The sequence below is a fragment of the Pteropus vampyrus genome, unplaced genomic scaffold, assembly GCF_000151845.1.
Source record: "Pteropus vampyrus isolate Shadow unplaced genomic scaffold, Pvam_2.0 Scaffold288, whole genome shotgun sequence".
NCBI lineage: Eukaryota > Metazoa > Chordata > Mammalia > Chiroptera > Pteropodidae > Pteropus > Pteropus vampyrus.
The window spans coordinates 475,592-500,201 of record NW_011889069.1 but is presented as its reverse complement, the minus strand read 5'-3'; the positions used below and the strand labels follow the sequence as shown (position 1 = coordinate 500,201).

General features: G+C 47.4%; 1 protein-coding gene and 1 long non-coding RNA gene across 2 annotated transcripts in view; one reads left to right on the top strand and one right to left on the bottom strand.

Annotated features, from left to right (window-relative positions):
- The window catches only part of ADAMTS8 (ADAM metallopeptidase with thrombospondin type 1 motif 8), a gene marked incomplete at its 5' end in the record, with an annotated part of 20,866 nt that extends 5,296 nt beyond the window's left edge, over positions 1–15,570 (top strand). Inside the window, 8 exons of the mRNA XM_011376242.1 lie at positions 4,281–4,520; positions 5,333–5,468; positions 6,128–6,295; positions 7,240–7,541; positions 9,607–9,790; positions 12,180–12,352; positions 12,455–12,630; positions 14,375–15,570. Of these exons, the coding sequence (XP_011374544.1) occupies positions 4,281–4,520; positions 5,333–5,468; positions 6,128–6,295; positions 7,240–7,541; positions 9,607–9,790; positions 12,180–12,352; positions 12,455–12,630; positions 14,375–14,945 (1,950 nt within the window). The remainder of the gene's footprint in view (positions 1–4,280; positions 4,521–5,332; positions 5,469–6,127; positions 6,296–7,239; positions 7,542–9,606; positions 9,791–12,179; positions 12,353–12,454; positions 12,631–14,374) is intronic.
- A 376-nt stretch (positions 15,571–15,946) lies between these two features.
- On the bottom strand, positions 15,947–19,529 carry LOC111729899. The gene is made up of 4 exons (XR_002776450.1): positions 19,206–19,529; positions 18,411–18,516; positions 16,617–17,123; positions 15,947–16,334 (listed from the first exon to the last, which is right to left on the bottom strand). It is a non-coding gene; the product is annotated as an uncharacterized LOC111729899 (long non-coding RNA).
- Positions 19,530–24,610: the final 5,081 nt, after the last annotated feature.

Here is a 24,610-nt window from a genome sequence, read left to right as displayed (position 1 = left end):
GAGGTTTCCCAAGATGTCAGGCTACTAGCAAGGGATTTCAGGGAAGGGCTAAGTCATCGCCATTTTGTCCCCCTCTTATCTATATCCTCTGAGGAAAATGTCCCCCACGAGCTCTAACACCAAAGTAATCATATATTCCATTTTGCCCAGCACAGTCCCAGTTTGGGCCTGTTCTGGCATAATTATTAAAAGTGCCATCGCTCATTCTCAAAACTGTCCTGCTTTAGGTAATAACAGAAACAGATACATGCCCCACTGGCTCTGTAGCTACCCAAGTCTTCACAGGTGAAAGACAAGTGCTATATCCAGGTGAATTATGTTTTCCCACTGGCAAAAAAAAAAAAGAGTCCTTTCCATCTCTTTTTTCTGCTGCAGTCAGAATGACCAACAATGTGAAGTATCTCCCAAAGAAATTGCCCTAATGTACAAAAGTCTTTGATTCACCAATTCTGCCTCCCCAGGGGGAGAAGGGATGCATAGATAATGTCAGATCAATCTTGCTTCTTGCATGCTTTGGGTTTGTCTTAGCTCTGCTGTAGTTTTCCTTGAAGCAGCAAAGATAGGTGGAGGTCAGTGTAGTGAATAAGAGCATAGAGTCTGAAGGGTAATAGAAATAACTGAGTGTCCTTGAATAAGTTATCTATTTCTCTGTACCTCAATTTTTTCACCAGCAAAATAAGAACAGTTATACCAACGTGTTATCATTGTGTTTAGGATACAATAAAATATGGAAAACACCCAACCCACAGTAGATGCTCAACAAAGCATAGCTAATACTAGATTTGCTTTTGGTGATGGCATTTGTCAGAGTAGGAGGGCAGTGTGGTCACACACCATTATAGCCAGCCACTGCCATGTCAGCTCTGCTGTCCCACACAGCAGAGAGGCCTTTTCTATTCAGCTTCCTTGGCTCAGAGTGTTACGCTGGACTCCTTGTGGTTCTGGAAAGCATGCACTTTGGAGAGGTGGCATTGCCCTCATTGTTTTGAGAATGAGGAGATGAAGGACATCTGTGCAGGACCCTTTCTTCTCCTATTGCTTCTTTCCTCTTCTTTTGCTTCTCTCCTCCTCCTCAGCATAGTCTCAGGCTCTAGCGAGATGCCTAGAAGGATAAAAAGAAAAGTACGGCACTGGTAGCTGAGGTCAGAGGGTTTCCATGTTTCCATGTTTCTTCTCCTTGCCTATCCCAGGCATACTGCAAGGAAAAGCAGTAGGACCCATGGTTTGAAGGAGCAAATGAGCAAAGCATAATGGATGGCACTGCGAGCAGAAGGAGCTGCTAGAAATGCACTTAGCCTAGGCCCCGCCTCTCCTAAACTCCCACCCTGGTGGCTTTGGCTTTACAAGAGCTCTGGGGTGGGATCTCTTTGTTTATAGCTCAAAGAATCAGAGAGGACTGTGTCCCAACCAAGCTGGCTGGGGCGTTTTTCTCTCCTCTGGGTCCTGGGGCAACAATGGAGAAGGATACGCCCTGAAAGATGTCCGCCTTCCCTAATGAGACTTAAGTGCATCAGACACCCAAGTCATTCAGAAGCAGGGTTGTTTGACCACCACTGGCCAGGCTGACCATGGGCTCTATCCCATCTTACCTGCATATCTGCTGGGGCCCCCATCCCACTGGGGATACAATCTCACTCAAATGCCTCAGCAAGCAGCCTCCACTCGTGTGGTGTGCAGGGAGGTATAAATAGACACCAGGTGGTGGAGTGAGCCATCTGACTGTCTCCTTGATGGCTCCTGCACCCACTCCCTGAGACTGGAAGTCAGGCCTGCCCAAAAGAGGGATTGACCCAGGGGATTGGCTGAGAATCGGAGGCTCACAGACTCAGGACCACCCACCCTACCCAGTCCCAAGTGTCCGGCATTCTTGCCACTGTTTCTCAGAAGAGCTAATGGTGGGAATGGCAGCCCTTCATGTCTTCCAAAGCTCGGTGAGACAGAGAAGGGGAGGTAAATGGGACCAGGATTAGGGATTTTAACAGAAACACTGAATCACATTATCCTTGTAGCCCTCTTGTAATGGAAATTATCTTCTGAGTTAGCAGCCAGGAGGATCTTCAAATGTCCTCAAGTCTGAGCCCCTGGCTTGAAGGAAAATAGCTCTCAAGCCAGCTCAGCCAGTTATTTGGCATCTGGAGAAGATGCTATGAGCTCCCTGATGGCAAAGGTGTAGACTCCACGAAAACCTTAGTGTCAGGACCCCTCCGACGCCTCACCCTATCCTCTGTGCAGCAGTTTACACCCACGTACCTTTAGTTTTTGCTGGAGACGTGGCCAATGCAGGGTCTCCACTCAGCTGCCTTGCCTGATCTGGTCAGCTTGGGAACGCAGACTCTTAAGCCTCAAGCCTTCTGGGACCAGTGCTAAGCAGCTGTCATCTCTAATCTTCACACCTTCTTTGTAAAACATCATCTCCTCAGTTTTGAGATTTTGAAATCGGGACTCGAAGGGAAGTAATCTTGTGAGGAGAGTTGCAGGTTGCCTCAGAAAAAATCCCAAGAGTTGGTCCCTGGCCCATCAGACTCTGGCCCCTCCTAGAGCAAGAGACCAGAACTCTTTTGGCCCCCTGGCAGCAGTGAAGACCTGGACAGGAAGTAGCTTCAGCAAGCTACCATTCCTCAGCCCTCACCCCAAGTTGCATAATGATGTGATTGCTTTTTTCCCTTAGGAATCCAAATCCAGGAGTGAGTGCCAAGTTTCAGCTTTACTGATAAGATGTTTATATCAGCCTAAACATAGCTAGAGTGCTTGACACGCTCAGTAACCTGCCTACCCCTGTTTCTAGAGCTTACAAAATACCTGGCTTGTTGCCTGCGAGGTGAACAGACAGATCCCATTCACAAATAATGGGCTTCATCTGGAACTCCCACGCATGGCCTCAACCGATGGAATGTCCCTCTCTAGCCTTTTACCTTCCTTCGCCCTCCTTCCACTCCCACCTTCTAGACCACCAGAGAGAAGAAAGAGAGGCTTACAGGGGATGGTGCCCTAGGGAACAGGGATCAGGACAAGCGAGTGGCAGCTCAGCTAGCCACACTCCTGGTGAAGGCATGCGTGCCTCTGCCACTTGGTCTCCTCTTCTGAAAAATAATCCAAGATAAGTCACTTTTAGAGATCCCTGAGGCAGGAGAATGAGCTTCAGTCTGACCTGCTCTAAAGGCCTGGGAGCAGCCAGCAGCCCAGGGAGAGGACAGAGGCCAAGCAGTGATGTAGACTCCTTCGGTCGGCCTGGGTGGGAGTGAAAGCAGGTATGAGCCAAAGTGCCTGGGTCTCATTAGGCCCACTGGATTTTCTCAAGCCCCAGGCAGAAGGGAATAAACCCTTCAGGGCTGTCCAGGCAAGAACTAGAAGGCCAAGCACTGGGAAACTTAATGAGAAGACTGTGGACCTTGGAGACAGATGTGCCTGGACTGCATCCTGTTCCAAAGAGCTGTGTGGCTTAAGACAAGTTATCTAACTTGTGTGACTCCTCCTCCTCATTCGTAAAGTGGGCATTACAATACCTACTTCACAGGGTTGTTGTAAGCACATAATGAGGTGATATCTGTAAAGTGTGTGCCCTGCACTTCGTACAGAGTAGGTATTTTTAGTAGCAATTATCAAAGCAAAGTGTTCAGGGTTAACATTCCCATCCTAAAGAGTAGACGTTACCCCAGCAGACGTCAGGAAAACGCTCCCATGGGTTCAAAGAAGGAAATTCTGCTAACCTTGAGCACTCAGAAAATTGCTTCTGGGCCGAGAATGGAGAAGGAGTGTGGCAGCTGACAGGGAGATGGTTGGTGTCAAGGTCAAGGCAGAATAACCAGTGCCATCCAATAGAACTTTCTGTGATGATAGAACATTCTGTCTGCTCAGTCCAATACAGTAGCCACGAGCCATAGATGGCTATTGACACACTTGAAATGTCGCCAGTGTGACAGAGGAACTATAATTTTCATTTTATTGAATTATAATTAATTTCAATTTATATAGCCACATATGTCTGGCCAAGATATTAAATGCACAGGCTTTGGAGCCAGGCAGGCTGGGTTCAAATACTGGCTGCGCACTTGTCAGATTTGTGATCTTGGGCCAGTTACTAAGACTTCATTTTCTTTTATGTAAAATGAAAGGAAGTAGTATCGGGGCCTCGGGGGTGTGAGTTTTCAGCAAGAGCCATTTATCAGACACTTAGCACAGAGTGGGGCACACGAGGTATAGCACAGGGGCTGATGGCCGTGGGCAGGCAACGGGCCAGGAGATTGAACTTCTCACTCTTCCTATTCCCTCCTTCCCGACAGAACCACATCCTGACCCTAATGTCTGTGGCGGCCCGCATCTACAAGCACCCCAGCCTTAGGAACTCCATCAACCTGGTGGTGGTGAAAGTGCTAATAGTGGAAGATGAGAAACAGGGCCCAGAAGTGTCTGACAACGGTGGACTTACACTGCGCAACTTCTGCAGCTGGCAACGACGTTTCAACCAGCCCAGCGACCGGCACCCGGAACACTTTGACACAGCCATCCTGCTCACCAGACAGGTCTGTGGCTGGCTCCCGAAAGCGCGGGAAGGAAGGGAGGCCGTGCGGGCGGATCAAAGAGAGGACCACTAGGCCTGCCCAAACATGGGCAATGTCTCCCTCCGGCCCCAGCTGGCCGCCAGGAGCCTCCTGTGTGGAACGATGAGGAAGAGGTCACGAGGACAAATGTGAGGTATTTGCAAGGGAAGGAGAGGAATCTCGTAAGGGCTTTTTTCCAAACGTTTGTGACCAGCTGTCTGCTGAGGTCATAACAAGAGGAAACAGGCTCACGCTGCCTGGCGAGAGATCTGGAGCTGGAAATAAGAGGTCCATCTGCAATGGTTGTTAAACGCAGGGGCAGGTGACCAGGGGGTTAACCTCGAGATTTCCCCAAATCAGGAGGCTACCCACCTATCCGATGTGATTGAAACAGGCAGCTTCCTGAAGGCGATGTGTGTCAGGCCCTGTTCACTCCTCAGTCCTCGCAACAGCCCCACGAGGCAAGTACTGTTCTCAGTCCATTTTACAACAGGAAACTGAGGCACAGTGGTGCACGGTGGCAGCACCCATAGTCGATCCCTGGCAGTCTTGCTGTAGGGTCAGTATTCTTAACCGCTGTGCCGTCCTGCCTCCCAAAACAAACTGTCCAGGTCCCGGCCAGCCCTAGGACACGCCATGTAGAAAGAAAGAGACACAAGCTTTCTCACACAATGGCCTATGTGAAGAAATAGGGCTTTTGGCTTAAATTTTTTTCTTCAGCTCAGGGTAGCAGGAATAGGAATATGTTCCGTTCCATGTCTGTTCTTATGCTCTCAACTTTCTCCACCACACAGAACTTCTGTGGGAAGGAGGGTATGTGTGACACCTTGGGCGTGGCGGACATTGGCACAATCTGTGACCCCAACAAGAGCTGCTCTGTGATCGAGGATGAGGGGCTCCAGGCAGCCTACACTCTGGCCCACGAACTTGGTAAGAGCCGCCATACCCAAGCCTGCTCTACTATGTCAGAGGGAACTGCCTCTTCCAAACCCAGGCTCGCCCAGGTCCTAAGAAATACACAGCCCTCACGTTTAGCCAATTCTCCCTCATAATTCTGACAGAGTAATTACATGCAAATAGATATTGTGCTTTCTCCATTTCCACCCTGAGCATAAGACCAAAATATTAAAATAGTGTCCTGGACCATCATCAGATATCACCAGGAAAATGCCAAAATATGAAACAAATACTCAAGCAAAGTTGTGCTGCTGTATCCAAGCTAAGCAGCAAGACTTCTAGGAAGATTAACAGTAAGAAGTGCTGTGTAAGCAAGCATATAATTTGGGTGACTGAGAATTTAGGACAGGCTGGGGCAGAAAATAAAGAGATATCAATGTTCCTCAGTACCCTGAGAAAGTTTCATGGAAGAGAAAAGCCCAGAATGCAGCCTGAAACAAAAAATGTTTAAGGAATAAGGGGAGGGCAGTTCCCACGAGGAGGTAGTGACTGGTCCTCCTTCTGTCAGCAACTCTCTTGCAAGAGACAGAGAGGGGGCTCTGGGCCACATGGGGAACCCTCTGAGCGGGGTGGGGAGGGCTGGAGAGCAGTGGAGGTCATGAGGGTGGACTGCAGTCTCTCTCCATTCCCAGGGCACGTCCTCAGCATGCCCCACGATGACTCCAAGCCCTGTACACGGCTCTTTGGGCCCTTGGGCAAGCACCACATGATGGCACCCCTCTTCATCCACCTAAATAAGACGCTGCCCTGGTCTCCCTGCAGTGCCATGTACCTCACGGAGCTCCTGGATGGTGGGCACGGTAGGCATCCCTTAGGCTTTTCCTGGCCAGCTGCTGGCAGTTGAGCTCTGCCTGGCCAGCCTCCTTGGATCTCTTTAGGCGCCTGAACTATTTCCTGCTCTGTCACAAAGCATGGTAGCCATTTAGGGTTAGAAGAGGCTTCAGAGATATGTTCCTCACCCAACCTTCTGTGCTATGGCTTTTTCACCATTCCCACAAAGCATGCTCTTCCTTGCCCCATCTTCCAGCAGCCTGAGTTCCGGGCTAACTTAGATTGTTAATCACAAAGCAGGTGGAATTAGTCTGAGAAGGTTTATCTGAGGGAGGTGGGTTTGAACAGAGCTTGAAGGAATGGAAGACTATTGCACAGGAGGGGGGAAGAAAGTGTTCCAGCTTGAATGGTACATCGTATATCTTGGAAATGGCAAAGCGTCAGGGAACTAGTCCCATAAGGGCGAAGAGTTGGTGGTGAAATGGGGATGAGATGGTGTGCCTGGTCGAAACAGCCTGACTTGTGAAGTAAAGCAATGAAAACAATTTATCCTTGATTCTTCTCATTGGAGGAGTCAGGGAATATATGATACAAAAATAATAGATTATCCAAACATCAGTACTTTGGCTTTATTTTGCATGCCATGGTTTTTAAGAGCTCATTTACACCCCCTTGTACATGTAGATTAGTATTACACTTTGCTGGCATTCCCTAGGTAAACACTGAATGCATGTAAGATGTTCTGGATAACAAAAGAAATTCAATCCTAAAAAAAATTTGCAGTTGATAGTCAAAAATTGGATAAGCTCTATATAGATGATGAGTGTTGACAGGTTTTAGATTGAGGTCAAGGAAAGCGTGATGTCTAGACCTTAAAGCCCATCAGTAGGAATTTAAGGGTAACATGGGAGCCATGGAGAGCTGGAGAGAGGCAAACTCCAACCCTTATTCCTCTGCTTCCTCCATTTCTCAGGAGACTGTCTCCTCGATGCCCCCACCTCAGCCCTGCCCCTCCCGACAGATCTCCCAGGCCGCAAGGCCCTCTACGAGCTGGACCAGCAGTGCAAGCAGATTTTTGGGCTGGGGTTCCGCCACTGCCCCAACACCTCTACGCAGGACATCTGCTCCCAGCTTTGGTGCCACATGGATGGTGCTGAGCCCCTGTGCCACACGAAGAATGGCAGCCTGCCCTGGGCTGATGGGACGCCCTGTGGGCCTGGGCACCTTTGCTGGGATGGCAACTGTCTGCCTGAGGAGGAAGTAGAGAGGCCCAAGGTGAGGGGCAGCCACTTTGCGGGGGTGGGGAGAGGGATCGGGGGAGGGCTGTTTTCAAGAAGGAAACCATACTTGAGCACCATGAACTAAGAGACTCTAGGCCAGGCTACAACTATGACTTCCAAGTAAAATCACTCATCTTTTAACAAACAAAGCAGAGCATATTTATCCAAATACAAGAGGAGCCCTTCAAGGCTGTACTCATAGCGTGGACGAAGCCACTGCTGCCCGGGGCCTTTGGGGAACTCCCCCTTTGGAATTGCTTTGGAGCCAACTTGAAGGCTGATAATTGTGATAAGCGTGAAACACTCCAGCATACAGACCAGAACATGGGCACTCAATAAATGGAAGCCATTCTGAATTCTATTATAAACAGATAGAGTGACTCAGAAGAGTAACATTCAATCAAATGACAGAAAAGTACTCATATCCTACCCATGTCTGAGCGGAATTCATAATTAGCAGTCACGGGAGTGAGAGTCATTTTGGAATTCCATACTCAAAGAGGAGGAGGGAGGGAGAATCAGAACCACCTCTGACAGGCAGAGAAAACTTGGCCCAGGACAGAGTAAATTTGCAAGGAAAACCAAGGCAATGCCACTGAGAGTTTTAAATGATTCACTTCTTTGCCGTGCTCTTAATATTGCCAAACTGTGGGGCTTATCACATTTCTCTTACTGGGAGTCACTGAGCAATCTTTACGGAAACAGCATCCACTGAGTTGCATAGCCTGGTCCCTGCCCAGCACTGAATCACCAGGGTGGCCTGAGCATTCACTTTCCAGGGAGCTGTTCTCAGGGGGGTGTCCTTTGCACTGAGTCTCCAGGGCCTGTTTGGGCCAGGTAAGCCCCCCAGCCGTTTTAAGCCTGAGCTGGGCAGGGCTCAGGCTTCATCTTTAGGCGCTTCCCATCCTCCCATTCAGACACTGAGCTTCGCTTCTAGGTGTCACCTTCTCCTGCAGTGTTTGCTTCACACATCACTGAGGGAAAAGAAGCGGGCCGTGCAATGATCCACAGCACCAGAGCTGAGCTCATTGTAGGGAGAGGTCTGCATGGGATAATCGTGGAATGGTATTTATCATCTACTTGTAAGGGGAAAGACAGATCATAAAATACTATATAGGACAGAATCATACTATATCTGTGTAAAATCAGATATATCTCTATAAAATTAAAAAAAACATATTTGGGATTATATATTCAGAGCAAAAGTATGAAATGATATTGATGAAAATTATGTCAATGGTTTTATCTGGATAGTGGTTTTTTTTTAAGTGTTAGTTTCTTTTTTACATTTTTCTGTATTTTTTGTTTTTCATGAGCAAATATTATTTTTGTAATTTTTAAAATTATTTTCTTTTTGAAAACTCTGTGAACCCAAGGGCAAAGCTTTTACTCATGGCTTGGTTGTCAAGTTAGAAGCGGCTGTTTATTTCCCAGGCATCATCTGACCACTGAACTGGTAGCCAGTAGAATGGCAGCAACACCTCCCAGCGGTCATTCCTTTGGATCAGGACTTCTCGACCTTGGCACTAGTTACACTCAAGGCTGCATATGTCTTGGTCGTAGAGGGCTGTCTTGTTCATCGTTGGATATTCATTGTTGGTTGTTTAGCAGCACCCCTGTCTTCTAACCACCAGAGGCCAGCAGCATACACTCTGTCCAGTTGCGACAACCAAAATGTCTCCAAATACTTTCAAATGTCCCCAAAAGACAAAACTGGCCCCAATGGAGAACTACTGCATTAGACCCAATCTTACTACCATAAAAGAGTTTCATGTGACAACTAATATTGAGCACCTTACTGAGGTCAAGGCACTGCTTTAGACACTGGGCAGTTAGCTGTGAGCAAGTCTAGCACAGCCTCCATGTTCACGAAGATGATGGCCAAGCAGGCCACACAGTCATGAAACAAATGACTAAACTAAATGACTAAACTAGAGAGTTTCCTAAACTCCGTGCACCAGGGCGAGCTTAACTAGGTGAAGGAGTCAGGGCTGTGCCCACCCTCTACCCCCACCCCTGTCACACTTCAGCTCCTAACTCTGTGGCTTTATGTGTTGCAGGCCATGGTGGATGGAGGCTGGGCCCCTTGGGGACCCTGGGGAGAATGTTCCCGGACCTGCGGAGGAGGAGTACAGTTTTCATACCGTGAGTGCACCGACCCAGAGCCTCAGAATGGAGGAAGATACTGCTTGGGTCGGAGAGCCAAGTACCAGTCGTGCCACACGGAGGAATGCCCCCCTGATGGTAATCACCACTTACACCACACCTGCCAGAACAGCTGCTCTTGTTGCAGCCACAGATCTCCAGGGGAAAAGTATAGTGAGTCTCCCAGGAGGCAGTGCTTTCCTGTGATCCAGACATAAATGGGCTCTGCAAGGCACCAAGCTTTAGGGCAGCCCTTAGCGACCTGGGACAGCTCTCACTGTACTGGGAGAGTATGGGAAATCAAGGAGAGGAGTTGCCAAAATGTGGACATAAAGGGTGTCACTCCCAACCAAACTTATTACTAGGCTCGCAGAGGGGCTAGCATCTAGGATAATAATCCTCTCTCATCTGTGTGCAGAACAGAAGCGTTTTCCAAAGCACTGTCAGAGCCAAACCTCCAATGTCTTTCCAGTCAACTTTCAGCCCTGGGTGGAGGGAGGATTTCTGAATCTGATTCTAGTGCACATTCCTTCGGAACAGAGTTGCCCATGTTCCCTTGGGACCATGGCAATGGACTGATAGAACCTTCCCAGGAAGCAACTACCTCCCTTGGCATATTCCTACCCTGAGTACCCACTAGAAAACACGTGTGACCTCAGAGGTAGGAATGTGCAGCAGCCGGATTCCCAGCTGGTGAGAGGGAATCATTAGAAGATTTTCCCTACCATCCCATTGAGTTCCCTTCTGTGTTGCTCCAGGAAGTATTGGCAGGCAGCAAAAGACAAGCAGAGCTTGAAGATAAATTCATCTAAGTGCAAAGACACATTGTCAGCCGCTCGGTGTCTAATGGAAAGGATCTGTAGGTTTTGCAGTTTTGTAAGATGGGAGCAATAGCTAGCAGTGGCAGTAGCAGGAGGCTCTAGAAACTTTACCTCAGAATTGTGACAGTTTTCCAGGTAGACATGGACAATAGGTGATTTCATATGATTTCAGATGCACTCGAATGAGCCATCTTAGTTAACAAATATTTTTAGTGCCTCTTGTGGTGGCTAGAACTATAATAGATGTTATAAATGGCATTAAAAAAAGCACAGGGCATTGTCTCTGAGCTCAAGAAATGTGAAGTTTAGTTAGAGATTCAAACCCTTTTTACAAAGCAAGTAAAACTTAATCTGTGAAGCACAGACCCCTGCTTACGAGGAATTCAGAGCAAAGAAAAGCCTGGGCTAGTCAGAAGCTTCCGGAGGAGTGAGGGCTGATCAGGGCCCGGGGATTGAGAAGGTGATGAGGTACAGAAGGATGTGCCAGGAGAGGGAGAGGCTTGAGAGGACCTATGATTCGCTCAGGTAGAATCCAGCAAAATGTACCAGCATTTCAAGGCAGACCTCAAAGGTCCGTGAAAGCTAAAATAGCACCTGGAGGTTCTCAGTGCCAGCTGTCCCAGCAAGTCACCTGGGAAGTGTTTTCAAACACAGAGGTCCAGACCCCTCAGATGTACTGAATCAGAGTCTCAGGAGTTGGTCATGGCCATCCGTGTTTCAAAAAGTCTCCACAGGCCATGCCGATGTACAGCTAAGCTGGGAACCTCAGTAATAAGAGCAGGCTTAGTTTCAGGATTGTGGCGGGCGGAGGGAACATGTCTTACTTCAGACGGATTGTGCCAGAAGCGACATGCAGCAAGATGGGAGAGGAAGCAGCTGTGTGTAGAAGGCTGGGCACTAAGTCCCACATGAAGCCAGGAGGCCTGGGCTTGTCAGAGGAGGACTGAGATGGTAGAGTGGGATGGAGACATTTAAAATCACAGATTGTCCTGAATATAGTAGGACTTAATGACAGATTGGAAATAGTGGACATAGATGCTCAAATGTTCAGTCTCAGATCGGAACATGGTAGTGTCACCAAACAAAAATCAAGCCAGTTGATAGAGGAACCCTGTGGAGCTGGACTGTGCTGAGCTGGTGTTAATCACAGCACCTACAAATGGAGTCCCCCACAGACACGCAGAATCACAGCAGGCGAGGTGTGGTGGGGCAAGAATTAGAGCTGGACCTGTAGATCTGGGAATCCATGGCCATCTGTCCAATGTCACCAAGGAAGTCAAGATAGAGCACAATAGCAGAGGCCCGAAAATGTAGCTCCACGTGTCATTCTGTGCTTTCCAAGCTTACTGTATTGTCCTCTGTTCACACCTAAGTTTATTCATCTGTAAAAGAGAATTAATATCTTCCCCAAATGGAAAGGATATTCATCCCAGAAAGCCCAGCTGAGGCTGGATCCTCCTTTCCTGGCCCCTGTGAGTAAGGGTCACACATGGGCTTAGGTCAGGTGTGTCTAGCAATGTCGGGCCCAGATGACACTGGACCTGTGTCCTGGGGTTGGGTTAAAACCAGGAGGAAGAAAGGTGCCCTGAATCTGGGCGTTTCTCCAGCTGGGTCCTTCCTGCTTTAGCACGGCATGTAAACTCCATGCTGTTTCTTACTCATTTTAGGGAAAAGCTTCCGAGAGCAGCAGTGTGAGAAGTATAATGCCTACAATTACACCGACATGGATGGGAACCTCCTGTACTGGGTCCCCAAGTATGCGGGGGTGTCCCCCCGGGACCGCTGCAAATTGTTCTGCCGCGCCCGGGGAAGGAGTGAGTTCAAAGTGTTTGAGGCCAAGGTAACTCAGATCCACAGATGGGGAGGAAGATCACCTGCCACCGCTTGGGCTGCTTCTATGCCCGTCGTGCTTCTTATCTTACCTTCCCTTTCCCTGCTACAGGTGATCGATGGCACCCTGTGTGGGCCGGAGACTCTGGCCATCTGTGTCCGTGGCCAGTGTGTCAAGGCTGGCTGTGACCACGTGGTGGACTCACCTAGGAAGCTGGATAAATGTGGGGTGTGTGGGGGCAAAGGCAACTCATGCAGGAAGGTCTCTGGTTCCCTCAACCCCTCCAGGTGAGCCCTAGGTAGTTCTGCACCAAAACGGAAAAACAAAATAGGCTTTAGAATCATGTCGGCCTAAGTTTGAATTGTGGCTGCTACCCATGGAATACTAAGCTTCAGTTTCTTGATAAAATATTGGCAGTCCTCTGTATCTCAGAGTCATTATGAGGAGTTATGAGATGGGTCATGCAGAGAGTACTAGGCACAGGGTCTGGCCCATAGAGAGGACCGTACACAAGTCAGCCAGAGGCCACATGGACAAGGGTAGATCATTTCTGAGTCAGCAGTAGAGCTACACTGAGTAACTGGGACCTTTGCCAGGAAGCAGGGCTCCTCCAGGCCTGTTTGGAGAAGGTTATCTCACCCTATACCTGGAGAGTCTGTTCTTTCTGCCAGTGGATCTTCAGAGAAGGGTACAGTACAGGGGAGCAGAGCCTTGGTGGCTTCATAAGTCTGCGAAATCCAGACACATCTTCACAGCTTAATGCCCTACGTTCATAAAGCTCCTAGTACTGGTTTGAGCGCTTTCGCTTCTGTGGCCTCATTTGATTCCTAAAAAAAAAACTCTCTGAGGTGGGCAAGGCCAACACTATTATTCTCATTTACAGATTAAGAAACTAAGGCATGAAAAGATTACTGATTCTTCTAAGGTCACACTGATAGTTAATGACACCCAGGAAGAGAACCCAGATTTCTTAATTCCTAGACAATCTTCCTGCCCTTTAGGCACCTCCTAGAGAGGAAGGGTGAGGGTAGGTGTTATGCAGCCACACTGGGCCCCTCTGTCTCTCTCTCTCATCTCATCAGGCTCAGAGAACAGAATCGGCCCACAGCAGACAACTGTAGATAAGTTAAAACTCAAAGGATATGGAAAAAAGAAGCCTGGGATATTGGGTCCTCGAGCTGAATTTCTCTTAGGCATTAGACAAATGGGCCTGTGGATACCTTCTTGATGCCCTAGACTAAGCAGCTGGTGTAAGGCAAGAGTAGTGAAAAACCACCTGACTCTGCTCTTCAGTCCTCTTCACTTTCTTCCCTGTGTAACCCAAATGCTTTCCCTCCAAAAGCCAAGAATAAGAACTAAGGTTTCTCTAGCCCACATAAAGCCCTGGACCTATAATAGAGTTGAAACATTTTCCCAAAACAGCATCCTACCCCGCAGAAGCACAGGTCATGGTGTCTGGGCGTACCCAGAAGGTGGCTCCTCTGAAACAGGGTTTATCGCCCTCGTACCTGCCTTAGAGCCATAATAACCAAATACTAAGAACTGGTTGACTCTAAGAAGTGGAGTGAGGCATCAGATTCTGGAATTAGTGTGTGGAACAAATTTTTCCACATGGGTTTGAGCTCTGGGTATGAAAGTGGCCAAGCAAAGTTTTATACCAGTGCAAGGAACTAAATGTGTTTGAGATGTCATTTGAGCCAAGAGCTGCTGGGTTTGGCAGCCCCAATGCAGCTTTTAAAACCCCTCTGGGCTGTCTTTCTCCCTGAGCTATTGTCAAGACCCATACATTTAAACTCTTCACCCCAGTATTTGAAACAGAGTTACCAGGTAAAACAAAAGCCCATGAAAAGCCCAATGTACAAAATATTCCTGTTGGCCTCTGCAGCTAATTTATTTAGAACTTTTAGCTAACTGCATAATTATTTGCTAGTGCTTTTTGTCTACCACCCCCAGTCACCAGCAGGTTAACTTCCTTAAGTTCTGGGCTGGGAAGCCACTGGTCCTAAGGGAGTCTTTCTATTCCTATCCTAGTTATGGCTACAATGACATCGTCACCATCCCAGCTGGTGCCACGAACATCGATGTGAAACAACGGAGCCACCCAGGGGTCCAGAACGATGGCAACTACCTGGCATTGAAGACCATCGATGGGCAGTACCTGCTCAATGGGAACCTGGCCATCTCTGCCATAGAGCAGGATATCTTGGTGAAGGGGACCATCCTTAAGTACAGTGGTTCCATTGCCACCCTGGAGCGGCTACAGAGCTTCCGGCCCCTGCCTGAGCCTCTGATCGTGCAGCTCCTGACAGTCCCTGGTGAGGTCTTTCCCCCCAAAGTCAAATATACCTTCTTTGTTCCTAATGACGTGAACTTCAGCATACAGAACAGCAAAGAGAGAGCAACCACCAATGTCATCCAGCCCCTGCTCAATGCACAGTGGGTCCTGGGGGACTGGTCTGAGTGCTCGAGCAGCTGTGGAGCTGGCTGGCAGCGGCGGACCGTGGAGTGCCAGGACCCCAGCGGCCAGGCCTCTGCCACCTGCAACAAGGCCTTGAAACCTGAAGATGCCAAACCCTGTGGAAGCCAACCATGCCCCCTGTAACCCAGCGGAGCGGGGCCAGTCTTAGGATCATGAACTCAGGAAGCTGGGTGCAGACACGTGTCCCCACTGTGGTGGCCCTACATGTGGAGGTGTCATGGGCAACACAGGTCTCCCATTGCCACAGCCCCTCACATGGCATGAATTCCTAAGAGGAATAGAAGAAAGGATGGGACAACAAATCCTAATGTCTACTTTCCAGTGGATGGGACCTTACTTGGGTTCAAGAAGAGGACACAGGTTAAAAGCTAAAAAGTGCACTTGTTGACCTAAACAAGAGACTCGGTCAGCCTGTTTGCAAAGGACTAGCAAAGTTAAACAAACAAACAAACAAAAAATGTTTTCTATTTGGCTTCCCCGATAAATGATCTACCTCAGAGGGGAAAAAAATTAGTCCAAGAGAGGTATGGGGCAGGGAGTCAATGGCAAATGTCAAAGCAAGCTCCCTAGCTGCACCCCTGAGCTGGCTTCATGAGTGACCATGACTCTTCAGTATTAAAATCCATTGCCTAAAGGGCTGCAGGATTGTGGAGAGCCACCTGTTCTCAGGCTTCCACCTGCAGGGGTGGATCCATTTCAAGTATTTATGCAAATGTGTCTCTGAACTAAAGTGTGATCTTGTGCCAAAGTAGTGGTCTAGTCTGGTTCAGCATCTGGAAAGTGCAGGGGACCCAGAGCCCAAGGACAAAGGCTAAAACTAGGTCAGCCGATCTTGAACATACAGGGAAACAGGCACCTTGCCTGACTCTCTTCAGGCCCTTCCCCTGGGTTCTCTGATGCCTGTGAATCCAGCTCATTCGGGCAACTCTTCATTTGCATAATCCAGACAAGTGGTTCTCAAACTTTAGTGGGCATTAGGATCATCTAGAGGGCTTCATAAAACACGGATTGCTGGGCCCCACCCCCATAGTTTCTAATTCCGTGGGTCTGAGAGGGGCCTGGGAGTTTGCATCTCTAACAAGTTCACAGATGACATGGAGGCTGGTTTGGGGGCTGTGCTTAGAACTGCTGCTCTAGTGGGAACTTCCGACTTGGGAACAGTGGTTACATGATGTCTCTGGGCTCCTTTCCTTGAGAAAGACTCACCCCTTTCCCTCTGCGTGTGTCCCTGTCCTTACTTTTGCCTATTGACCAGCTGGAGATACAAGACTCTCTTAGGATCTAAGGAATTCTGAGCCCTCAGCTCTTTTCCACACCAAGTTCTATCCTCATCTCACAACTCTTGGGGCCCAAGCAGCTTGCAGCTTTCCCAATCAGCCCTTTTACACAGAATGGCATTCTTCACTAGCCATCACAACCTACCTGAGAGTTTCCAAAATCCTATCTCCTGCATCATAGCTCCTCATCTCTTCCTGGCTCAGAGGAAGTCTCTGGCTCAGTCTTCTGTATGATCTGGTATAGAGGGAATGTAGTCCTTGGTCATAAATGGGTAGCAGAAACGGACATCAAGAAATGCAAAAAGCAGAAAAGTATCTAAATTTGCATCTTCCCTTTCTTGTCACCTTTGACCCCTTTGTCCTTCCCTTTTGCTTTCTGTCAAGACCCCTTCAAATACATGGTGACATGGACAGAGAGGATGCTAGATAGAGCCCTGTTTGAATAGGAAAAAGGAGCCCCCTGTGAAGACTCAGTCCCTTGGGCACAAGGCAAGGCAAACAGGATTTCAGCTCTTACCGTGCCCTTAGCTGATCACCTTTGTGGAGCACGGTGGCTGTTGACAGAGTTGACCACTTTTCCTGTCTGCCTTTCCTGTCTACCGACTCATTAGTGAGTGGGAGGCCAGGCTTACCTAAACATAAACAAGCACACACACAGGCATGTTGATGATGACTAGTAAAACCAGATTTTCCCTTGCTATGCACCAATTTTGTTGAGGCCGATATATATTTCTGCAATTCTTCATCTCTTTTAATTTCTCATTCTCCCCAAAATAATCAAGGCCAAGTGTGTCCCTCATTAGCAGCCCACGCCAGTCCAGCTGTGCCATCCCTACTGGCTGCATCATTACCAGCACAGCTTTTGCCCTGGAGTTCAGCTGGCAGCAGAGCTGCTGATGTGCGAAGCAGAATGGAATCCAGCTTGGCTCTTCCTTGCTGTGTGGGCTCAGCAAGACTCACAGAATACATACTTGTTTGTGTCTGGAAATTCAACAGCTGCAGCTCAGGGACTCAGAAAACAGATCTGCAGAGAGAGACCATATTATTATTTTCCCCAGCCAACCACGACCACCCTTTTTGCCCAGAGAAGAGAGGATGTATTTCTTCTGCTGAGAATTTAAATTTTCCAGCTAGTGCTACTAATGAAAATCCCTAAGGCCCTGACTCAGCAGGTAACTTGGTCATTCATTTGGATCCTCTGAGCACCTGCCAGAAATATTTCAAAGGTGGTACATTAGCATCAAAGTTCATTTCCAATCTTTCATCCTTAGGATAAGTAAATCTCTGTCTGGGGTTATTCTCTGCCCTTTATTCCTCTACAGCTGACCAGAGGGTTTGGTGAATTTACAAAAGTAAGCGACATGACTATTCCCGGAACCACTTTAGCAAACCACCTTTCTCTCCCAGGAACATTTCCCAGGGGTGATAGGGCCATCTTCCCACCAGCTCCACACCTCATTCTCTAATGTTGACTAGGTTCTAGATCCTTGGTTTCTGGGCTCTTGGGCCAAATGGGACCTCTTACTGAGGACTGTTCCTCCTTCAGCATCCAAACGAACAATAGGGAAGTTCTTAAGAATATGTTGGCTTTTGCTTTGTCTTAATGCTTTCAACTTGTGGTCCAGGTCAGATAAAGAGAGAGGCTTTGCCACCACTGCATTCTTGAGTCTATAAAGTGGTGAGGAGGTGCTGCTGCGAGGCTTTCACACACAGCCTAGACGCCCTGTGTAGGAACTTCCGCCTGTCATAGGAAGAGAGGCTCATAAGCCCACAGCCATCTCTACTCCACTTGCTCTGCCTCACATCACCAGCCCCTCCAGGAAGCAGTAGTGTCCCTTTTGCTTCTTGGAAATTAGAAATGGTTTGTCTATAAGAGTGAACAGAAATCTGGAATTTACCAAAGAAAACCAGATGTAGTATGATCCCTGGTTACCCCATTTCTGCTGCCACAGCCTTAGCACTTCCTTTTGCCTCTATGGTGAGTTGAAGCTAAATTACTGAACACATGGCCAAAATAAAACATGAGAGAGAGAGTGAGCATGGTGAAGAGAGTGAAGGCAGCATTTTAGGCAAGGTCAAACGACTGTCCCTGATACCTGTCCTCCTCCAGCCTTGTTCTGCTCTGCGTAGAGTGGGAAGGAATTCCCTAAGGGAAGAGAAATATATTCCCCCCAGCATTCCCCACTTCCAGTTCCACCATCAGTTAGACCACCAGCCACCCCAAGGCCCTGAGCAGGCCTTGGCAGCTAGGATGGAAAACAGAGGAAAGAAGCACTCCTGCCCTTGAGAAACATAAACAGGGTTGGCTCACCTTTGTGGCCCTCAGCTGAAGGACAGTATGTCTTTATGAGAAAGCTCTCTTCTAGCCTGGGGCATTTTCCTATGGTCCCCTGGCTGAGCTGGCAGCTTCAAGAAAACTGCATGTGGAATGTGAAAGAGAGAGGTCACCATCCTAAGCCAACATTTTTGCTGGTTCAATCTGCATCATCACTGAAGTTACCTATTGTGGTTATATCAATCTTACATTTGAAAAAATCTAAAAAGAAAATAACACATGAACAGGAGCTAAAAGTTGGAACACTAAGTGAACAGAGCAGTTAGGCTATGACCCCCATGCCTTCTCTGACTCACTGGCACCACGTCAGCCCTTCCCAAGCACCTGTCTGCTTTCTAGCCTAAAACTTCCTAACAGCCTGACTGCACTTATCCAAATAGGTGTGCCCCTTTACAGTGTGGTTCATTCTTCCTCAGATGGAGAGCTTCTCTGATATTCCATTTAGAAAACAATTGGCCTTCTTTGCTTAAAACTGAGTGCCAGCCAACCTACACTCCCAAAAACTAGATAAACGTGGTCCTCACAGACATCACTCAAGTACTGGGAAGAGAAAGATGAGATCCAATGTACGAGTATGTTCTGAACAGTAATGCTGGAGCAGGGAGAGAGGCAAGCCACCTGTCTCTTTGAGAACATACTTTCCCTCAGGCCTTGGGCTCAGCGATGAGAGACAGGAAAATTCTGGCTAGTCTTCCATCCTTGTGAACGGCCCAGCCGACCCCTGGTAGACACACAATTGCCTAGGAAGGGAGAGAGTAAAGAAGCCCTTACCAGACAGACCTCACCATTCCTCATTCCAAACATCTTGTAAGTCCCAGGCGCACGGAAGAGTCTGTCCTAAGCCAAACACAACTTCCTGTTTCTAAGAAAGAAAAAATAGTTGAAAGGCTTTTTGGACGCTGGAGATTTCGAGTTTCTATAAACGCAAATGAATCAGACACATGTGGAATAAATTCCTCCGGAAGTAAGAAAAGATGCTGTGAGTTTCTCTTGCTGGACCAGAAAGTGGGAAAAGGGTAGATGAGATGGGAGGTGCACCAGACACCGAAAGGAGAGAGAGAAGCCCTGTGATCGCTGGATCAAAGACAGGGTCCCGGTGATGACAAGGGTCAGTGTGAGCCCTCCCAGGGCCACATCCTGAGCTTGCTGATTACTCAGAACTTTTCCACCTCTGAAGTCATTAATTTAAATATCTTACTCCCCGACCACAACTTCCTGTCCTTCCAGATCTCTCACTAGCTCATATTATACACATTCTAGGGACTCCCAGATCCTTGGCCACCCCTAAATACACACGTTCCCCTGTCTTTATTTCTCCTCTGTCTCTGCTTCTTCTTTCCCTATGCTGCTTAGAGTCCATATTCCAACACCTCAGCCTCAACGCTGTCCACGTTCCCAACTGCCTTGCCCTGTTAGCTTTCTTTGGTGCGTCACAAGCAGAGCCTCACTTGGGCCAGATGGCTCTCTGCTTCAGGCTTGTTATCATTACACTATCAACCAGGCTCCACACCCCTGAAGGAAATCACAGCACTGAGCACATAGGTGCCACTATAAAGTTATAGTCACCAGTGAAAGCTCTGACGAACAACCTGAGTAGGCTTCCCTAGTAAGCTCTATCTCTGTTTCTCTACAAAATTATTTTAAACTTTCTTCACTCTCCTCAAGCTTATGACCCTGTCATATTTCTCCTTACTATGAGTAGACGACCTCACCTCTTTCTACTAAGCAGAACCCAATACTACATCTCCCATGACAGAAGGAAGAGAAGGGACACAATCTCAGTGTTAACAGGTCAAGTTACAGGCACAAATGAGAACCATTATAATTCTACTTTATTTTGGATTCAAGAGGCATATTCCATTTGCTGTGAAGTCCATAGGACAGTGAAGATTTAGAAGATAATTTCTCAACCAAATTAAATTAATCTCCCAGCTCCTCTAAGAGCATAGTACATCAAGTCTAGACATCCAGGACTCCCACATGGTTCAGCTTCCCCACTCCCATCATCCTTGTTGACCCCTCTGTTCTCCACCACCCACCCAGAGTAATGCCTTTCTCGGGTTTGGCCCCTGACTAATTTACCAGTCACTCTGTTCTGTCTAGTTTCACTGCTACATGAAACTGGATCTTCAGATCTCAAGGGTGGGGTGAAGGAAAACGAGAAAAGTCTCCTCAAGGACAGGACAAAGGACAACATGGCTTAAGGACAATAGACCTTCCACCATGCTAACCTTGGCCTTCTGTCTTTCTCAGATGTGTTGCAGTGCTGGAAGACTGTCTGCCTCTACTCCATCTTGAGTTACATTACCAAAGACCCATTCTATTTTCCTAGCCTCCAAATGTGCTAGATCACTTTTCACAAGAATATGAAAGTCACTATACAAGAATACCCAATTTTATGCTACCATCCTAATGTCTTACCTGGAGCTGTTCCAATTCTTTTTAAATCTATCCTCTTCTCCTGTTTCTGTTGCATGATGAGGTATTTTCCTACTCTCAGAATCAATCCCTTCTAGATACCACAGCCTTCTACCTTCTCGAGGTCCTCGGTCCATCAACGATCCCTCCCTCTCCAGTAGATTGAATTTCTCTCTCTGCTGGCTTTTTCTCAGCAATATTGGAAGGTGCTGCACAATCTCATCACTGTCATTTTACAGCCGTATCTCTTCACTCTCTCCCTTGCTCGTGAACCTTCTGCTGCTCCTCCAAAGTATACACTCTTTTCTCTCTCCAGACATTCATATATAGTATTCTCTCTTCCTGAAATGTCCTTTTTTCCTTGTTCTCCTCTCTCTGCTTCAGCAAACTTCTACTAATTGGTCAAGTGCCAGGTTCGAGGAACTCTGGGGTTAGGATAAACGTTCTCACAGTGTTGTACACTTCCTGTTTTAAATACACAGCACACTGATGGTCCTTCCTGTCTTCACTGCTGGACTGCACACGCCATGAGGCCAAACCACATCTTGTCAGTCTCATCTAGCCTAGATTCTGCCATATAGCAGCACTTAATAAATGAGGAAACAAATGACCGAGTTTTTTTCCACCTTAAAAGCAACATGTTTATACCTCCTCGTGTTCCTCTTTGCTCCTTTCATAGTCACAATTGAAAAAAAATTGCTCTCCTCCTCACCTAACAAGCCAGCTCTCCCCCAGCTGAATTGTCAATAACCTTGTGCTAAATCCAGCAGACAGACATTCTTGTCTCCTAGTGCCTGTGTTCTGTCTCCTTTTGTAATTTCTGTCCCCCTAAGTTATGGAGATCCTCAGAGTTCTACTCACTCTTCCTGGGTGATTTCAAATGCTCCCATGGTTTCAGTTTTTTCTACATGCTGATCACTCCCAAATTTGAATCCTGAGGCTGTGTCAGGAGTCCCCAAGACAACCTCATCACTCAAAGATTCCCTAGAACTAACAAGACTCAGCATGTAGTTGTACTCCTGGCTGCGATTATTACAGAGATGTAGTAAGGATACACGACTGAATCATAAGGAACCAAGACACAGATAGAATTCAGAGGAATCCATATGAGGCTTCTGTATGCTCTCTCATTTCCATAAGGGGTCACACACTCTTCCTCCAGAAACATGTGTGTGATGTTTCTGACCAGAGAAGCCCCTGAGAGACTCAGTGTCCAAAGTTTTAATCAGAGACGGGTCATGTAGGCACCCTCTCTCTAGCATATACCAAAATTCCAGACTCCCAGAAGGAAAGCAGGTGTTCAGAATAAATTATATTGTCTGCACAAACAGTCTAGCTACAGAGAACAAGACTTATCAGTTAACCCTTGACTGGGGACACTCCGAGAGCCAGTTTTCCAGACATCAGCAAGGGCTAACCGTGCACTCAGGACTTTCTAAAGACAGTGGCAAACCTACTGTGTTTACTTTTTTCTGCACAGGCTGGATCTGTTTCCTGAACTACAATCCCATATATTTCCAACATGCCATCAGACTCAGTGTCCTCATACTCACTCTCTTCCTCCCAGCTATTGTACCTATGATCTATCTTCTTTTCCCCCTTCCTCCTCACCCATCCTATTCACTGGCCCTCAAATGCACCCACTTCTTTCTATTCCTACTGCTGCTCAGGATCACCTCAAACCAACATAACTAAATCAGCCTTCAGAACAAGGCTCTGCCCATCTACTTGACATCCCTCCAATCTGATTCTCATATTGTTCAGTTATCTTTTAAACATGAAAATTGGCTCATTTCATTTCTCCATTTAAACTCTTTAACAACTTCCCAATGCACTAAGAATATAAATCAAAACATCTTAACAAGACCTACAAGCTCCTGAGTAACCATCCTCTAATAGCTCCCAATCTTATTTTACATCACTCTCTTCCTCTGGTGACATGAATGTCTTGTCAGTTTCTCACGAAGCCCTAAGCCCTTTCTCATCCCAGGGCTTTGCACATGCCCTTCCCAAGCCTGGGATGCTCTCTTCTGCTCATGCCTCAATCCCCTGGACCCGTCCTTGGGGTCTCAGGTTGAAGGTCATGTCCTCAGAAGTCCTCCCCCATCCTCCTGAGTCTAAATGAGGCCCCCTTACCCTCTTTCATAGTTAGTAAATATATACATTTTGTTTGGATTGTTCATTTCATGCCTCCCCTCCTCTCCACTAGACTGTAAGCACATGAGGGCAAAGACTCTTTGTTCATCACTGGATATCTGGGATCAAGCTAGTGCTGGTGTCATGTTGTGTGCTGTTGCCATCAGCTCAGGCTGCTGTAGCAAAGTACCATACCCTGGGTGACTTAAACAACAGAAACTTGTTTCTCACAGTTCTGGAGGCTGAAAGTCTGACACCAGGGTTCCTAGTGAGGGCTCACTTCCCGGATTGTAGCAGCTGCCTTCTAACTGTGCCCTCACATGGTCTTCCTTGGTACATGCACAGGGAGAGAGAGAGCACACACTCTGGAGTCCCTACTTATATGAACACTAACTCATCATGAGAGTCTCACCCTCATGACCTCATATTAACCTACTTACGTCTGAAAGAAAATAATAATAAAATAAAATAAATCTACTTACCTCCTAAAGGCCCATTTCCAAATACCACCATACTGGAGGTTAGGGCTTTAACACATGAATGGGTATGGCAGCAGGAGTGAGGCACAAACATTCAATCCATAGCATGAACTCTCAGTGTTCAGGAAACAAATGAGTGAATTGCTAACAAAGTGGTATTTCTAAAATTTATATCTAATCTTGTCCTCCTTTCCTCAAAGTTCCTCCATAATTCCCACTGCCTATAGGATACTTCCTAAAGTTCTTAGCATAGCATCTGAGCCCATGGTAACCCAGCACTGCCTCTCCATCCAGGGTCTCTCTCTCAGTGTCTTGCTCAAGCTCCCTCACAACACAAGTCACTGCAGCAAGGGTAGTGCATCTGAGGATGCCTAGAGAATGGATGCAGCAAAACAGCCAGAAACCTGTGCTCCTAGAAGCTGGGCTCCTGCTGGAGAGAAAACACATCTGTGGGAGGAAAGTCACACAAATGAGCTTGACCTGAGACCCTCCTTAAAAGGGATAGGTTGAGATAAAAACAGTGTCTATCACTCAGCACTGAAAGTCACTAGTAACACAGCCTCTTGTTGCTATTGCTCCTACCTGCTGGGCAGAGCAGAGGTAGTCCCACCACACCAACACCACCCCCACCACATCTTGAGTGAACTAGCACAGCCTTGTCATAACTATGCACATGTCCTTCCCAAGTTCTGTGATTAATAGGTAACACGGCATATAGTAGACCCACAATAGATATACATTCTTTTCCTCTCTTCCTGTTTCGCATCTTGCAAGCCCATCCTCTGACTTCCACATAAAACATAAAACAAGAAGCTTCAAGACCAAAGCTTCCTGCCCTGGCACTTCTCCCATCACACTTTCTCCTGCTCCCTAGACAACTTGCATTGCCCTTGTCATGTTAGGTGCCACCCCATTAGATCAATGTGGATAAATTTGTCCATAATTCCTTTTGTCTGAAGAGCCTCAATCTATCTGCTGATGAAAATAAAATTTGGGAGAAAATTTGTTGAACTTCAGCCTCTCACCGTCTTCTAAGCTGAAAGCTGATTTCGATGTCACATACTTGGCAAAGGGTTATTATGTGTACTAGAAAAGCAGCAGATTGAGTTAGATGATCTGGCTTCAAGTTTTGTCTATGTCATT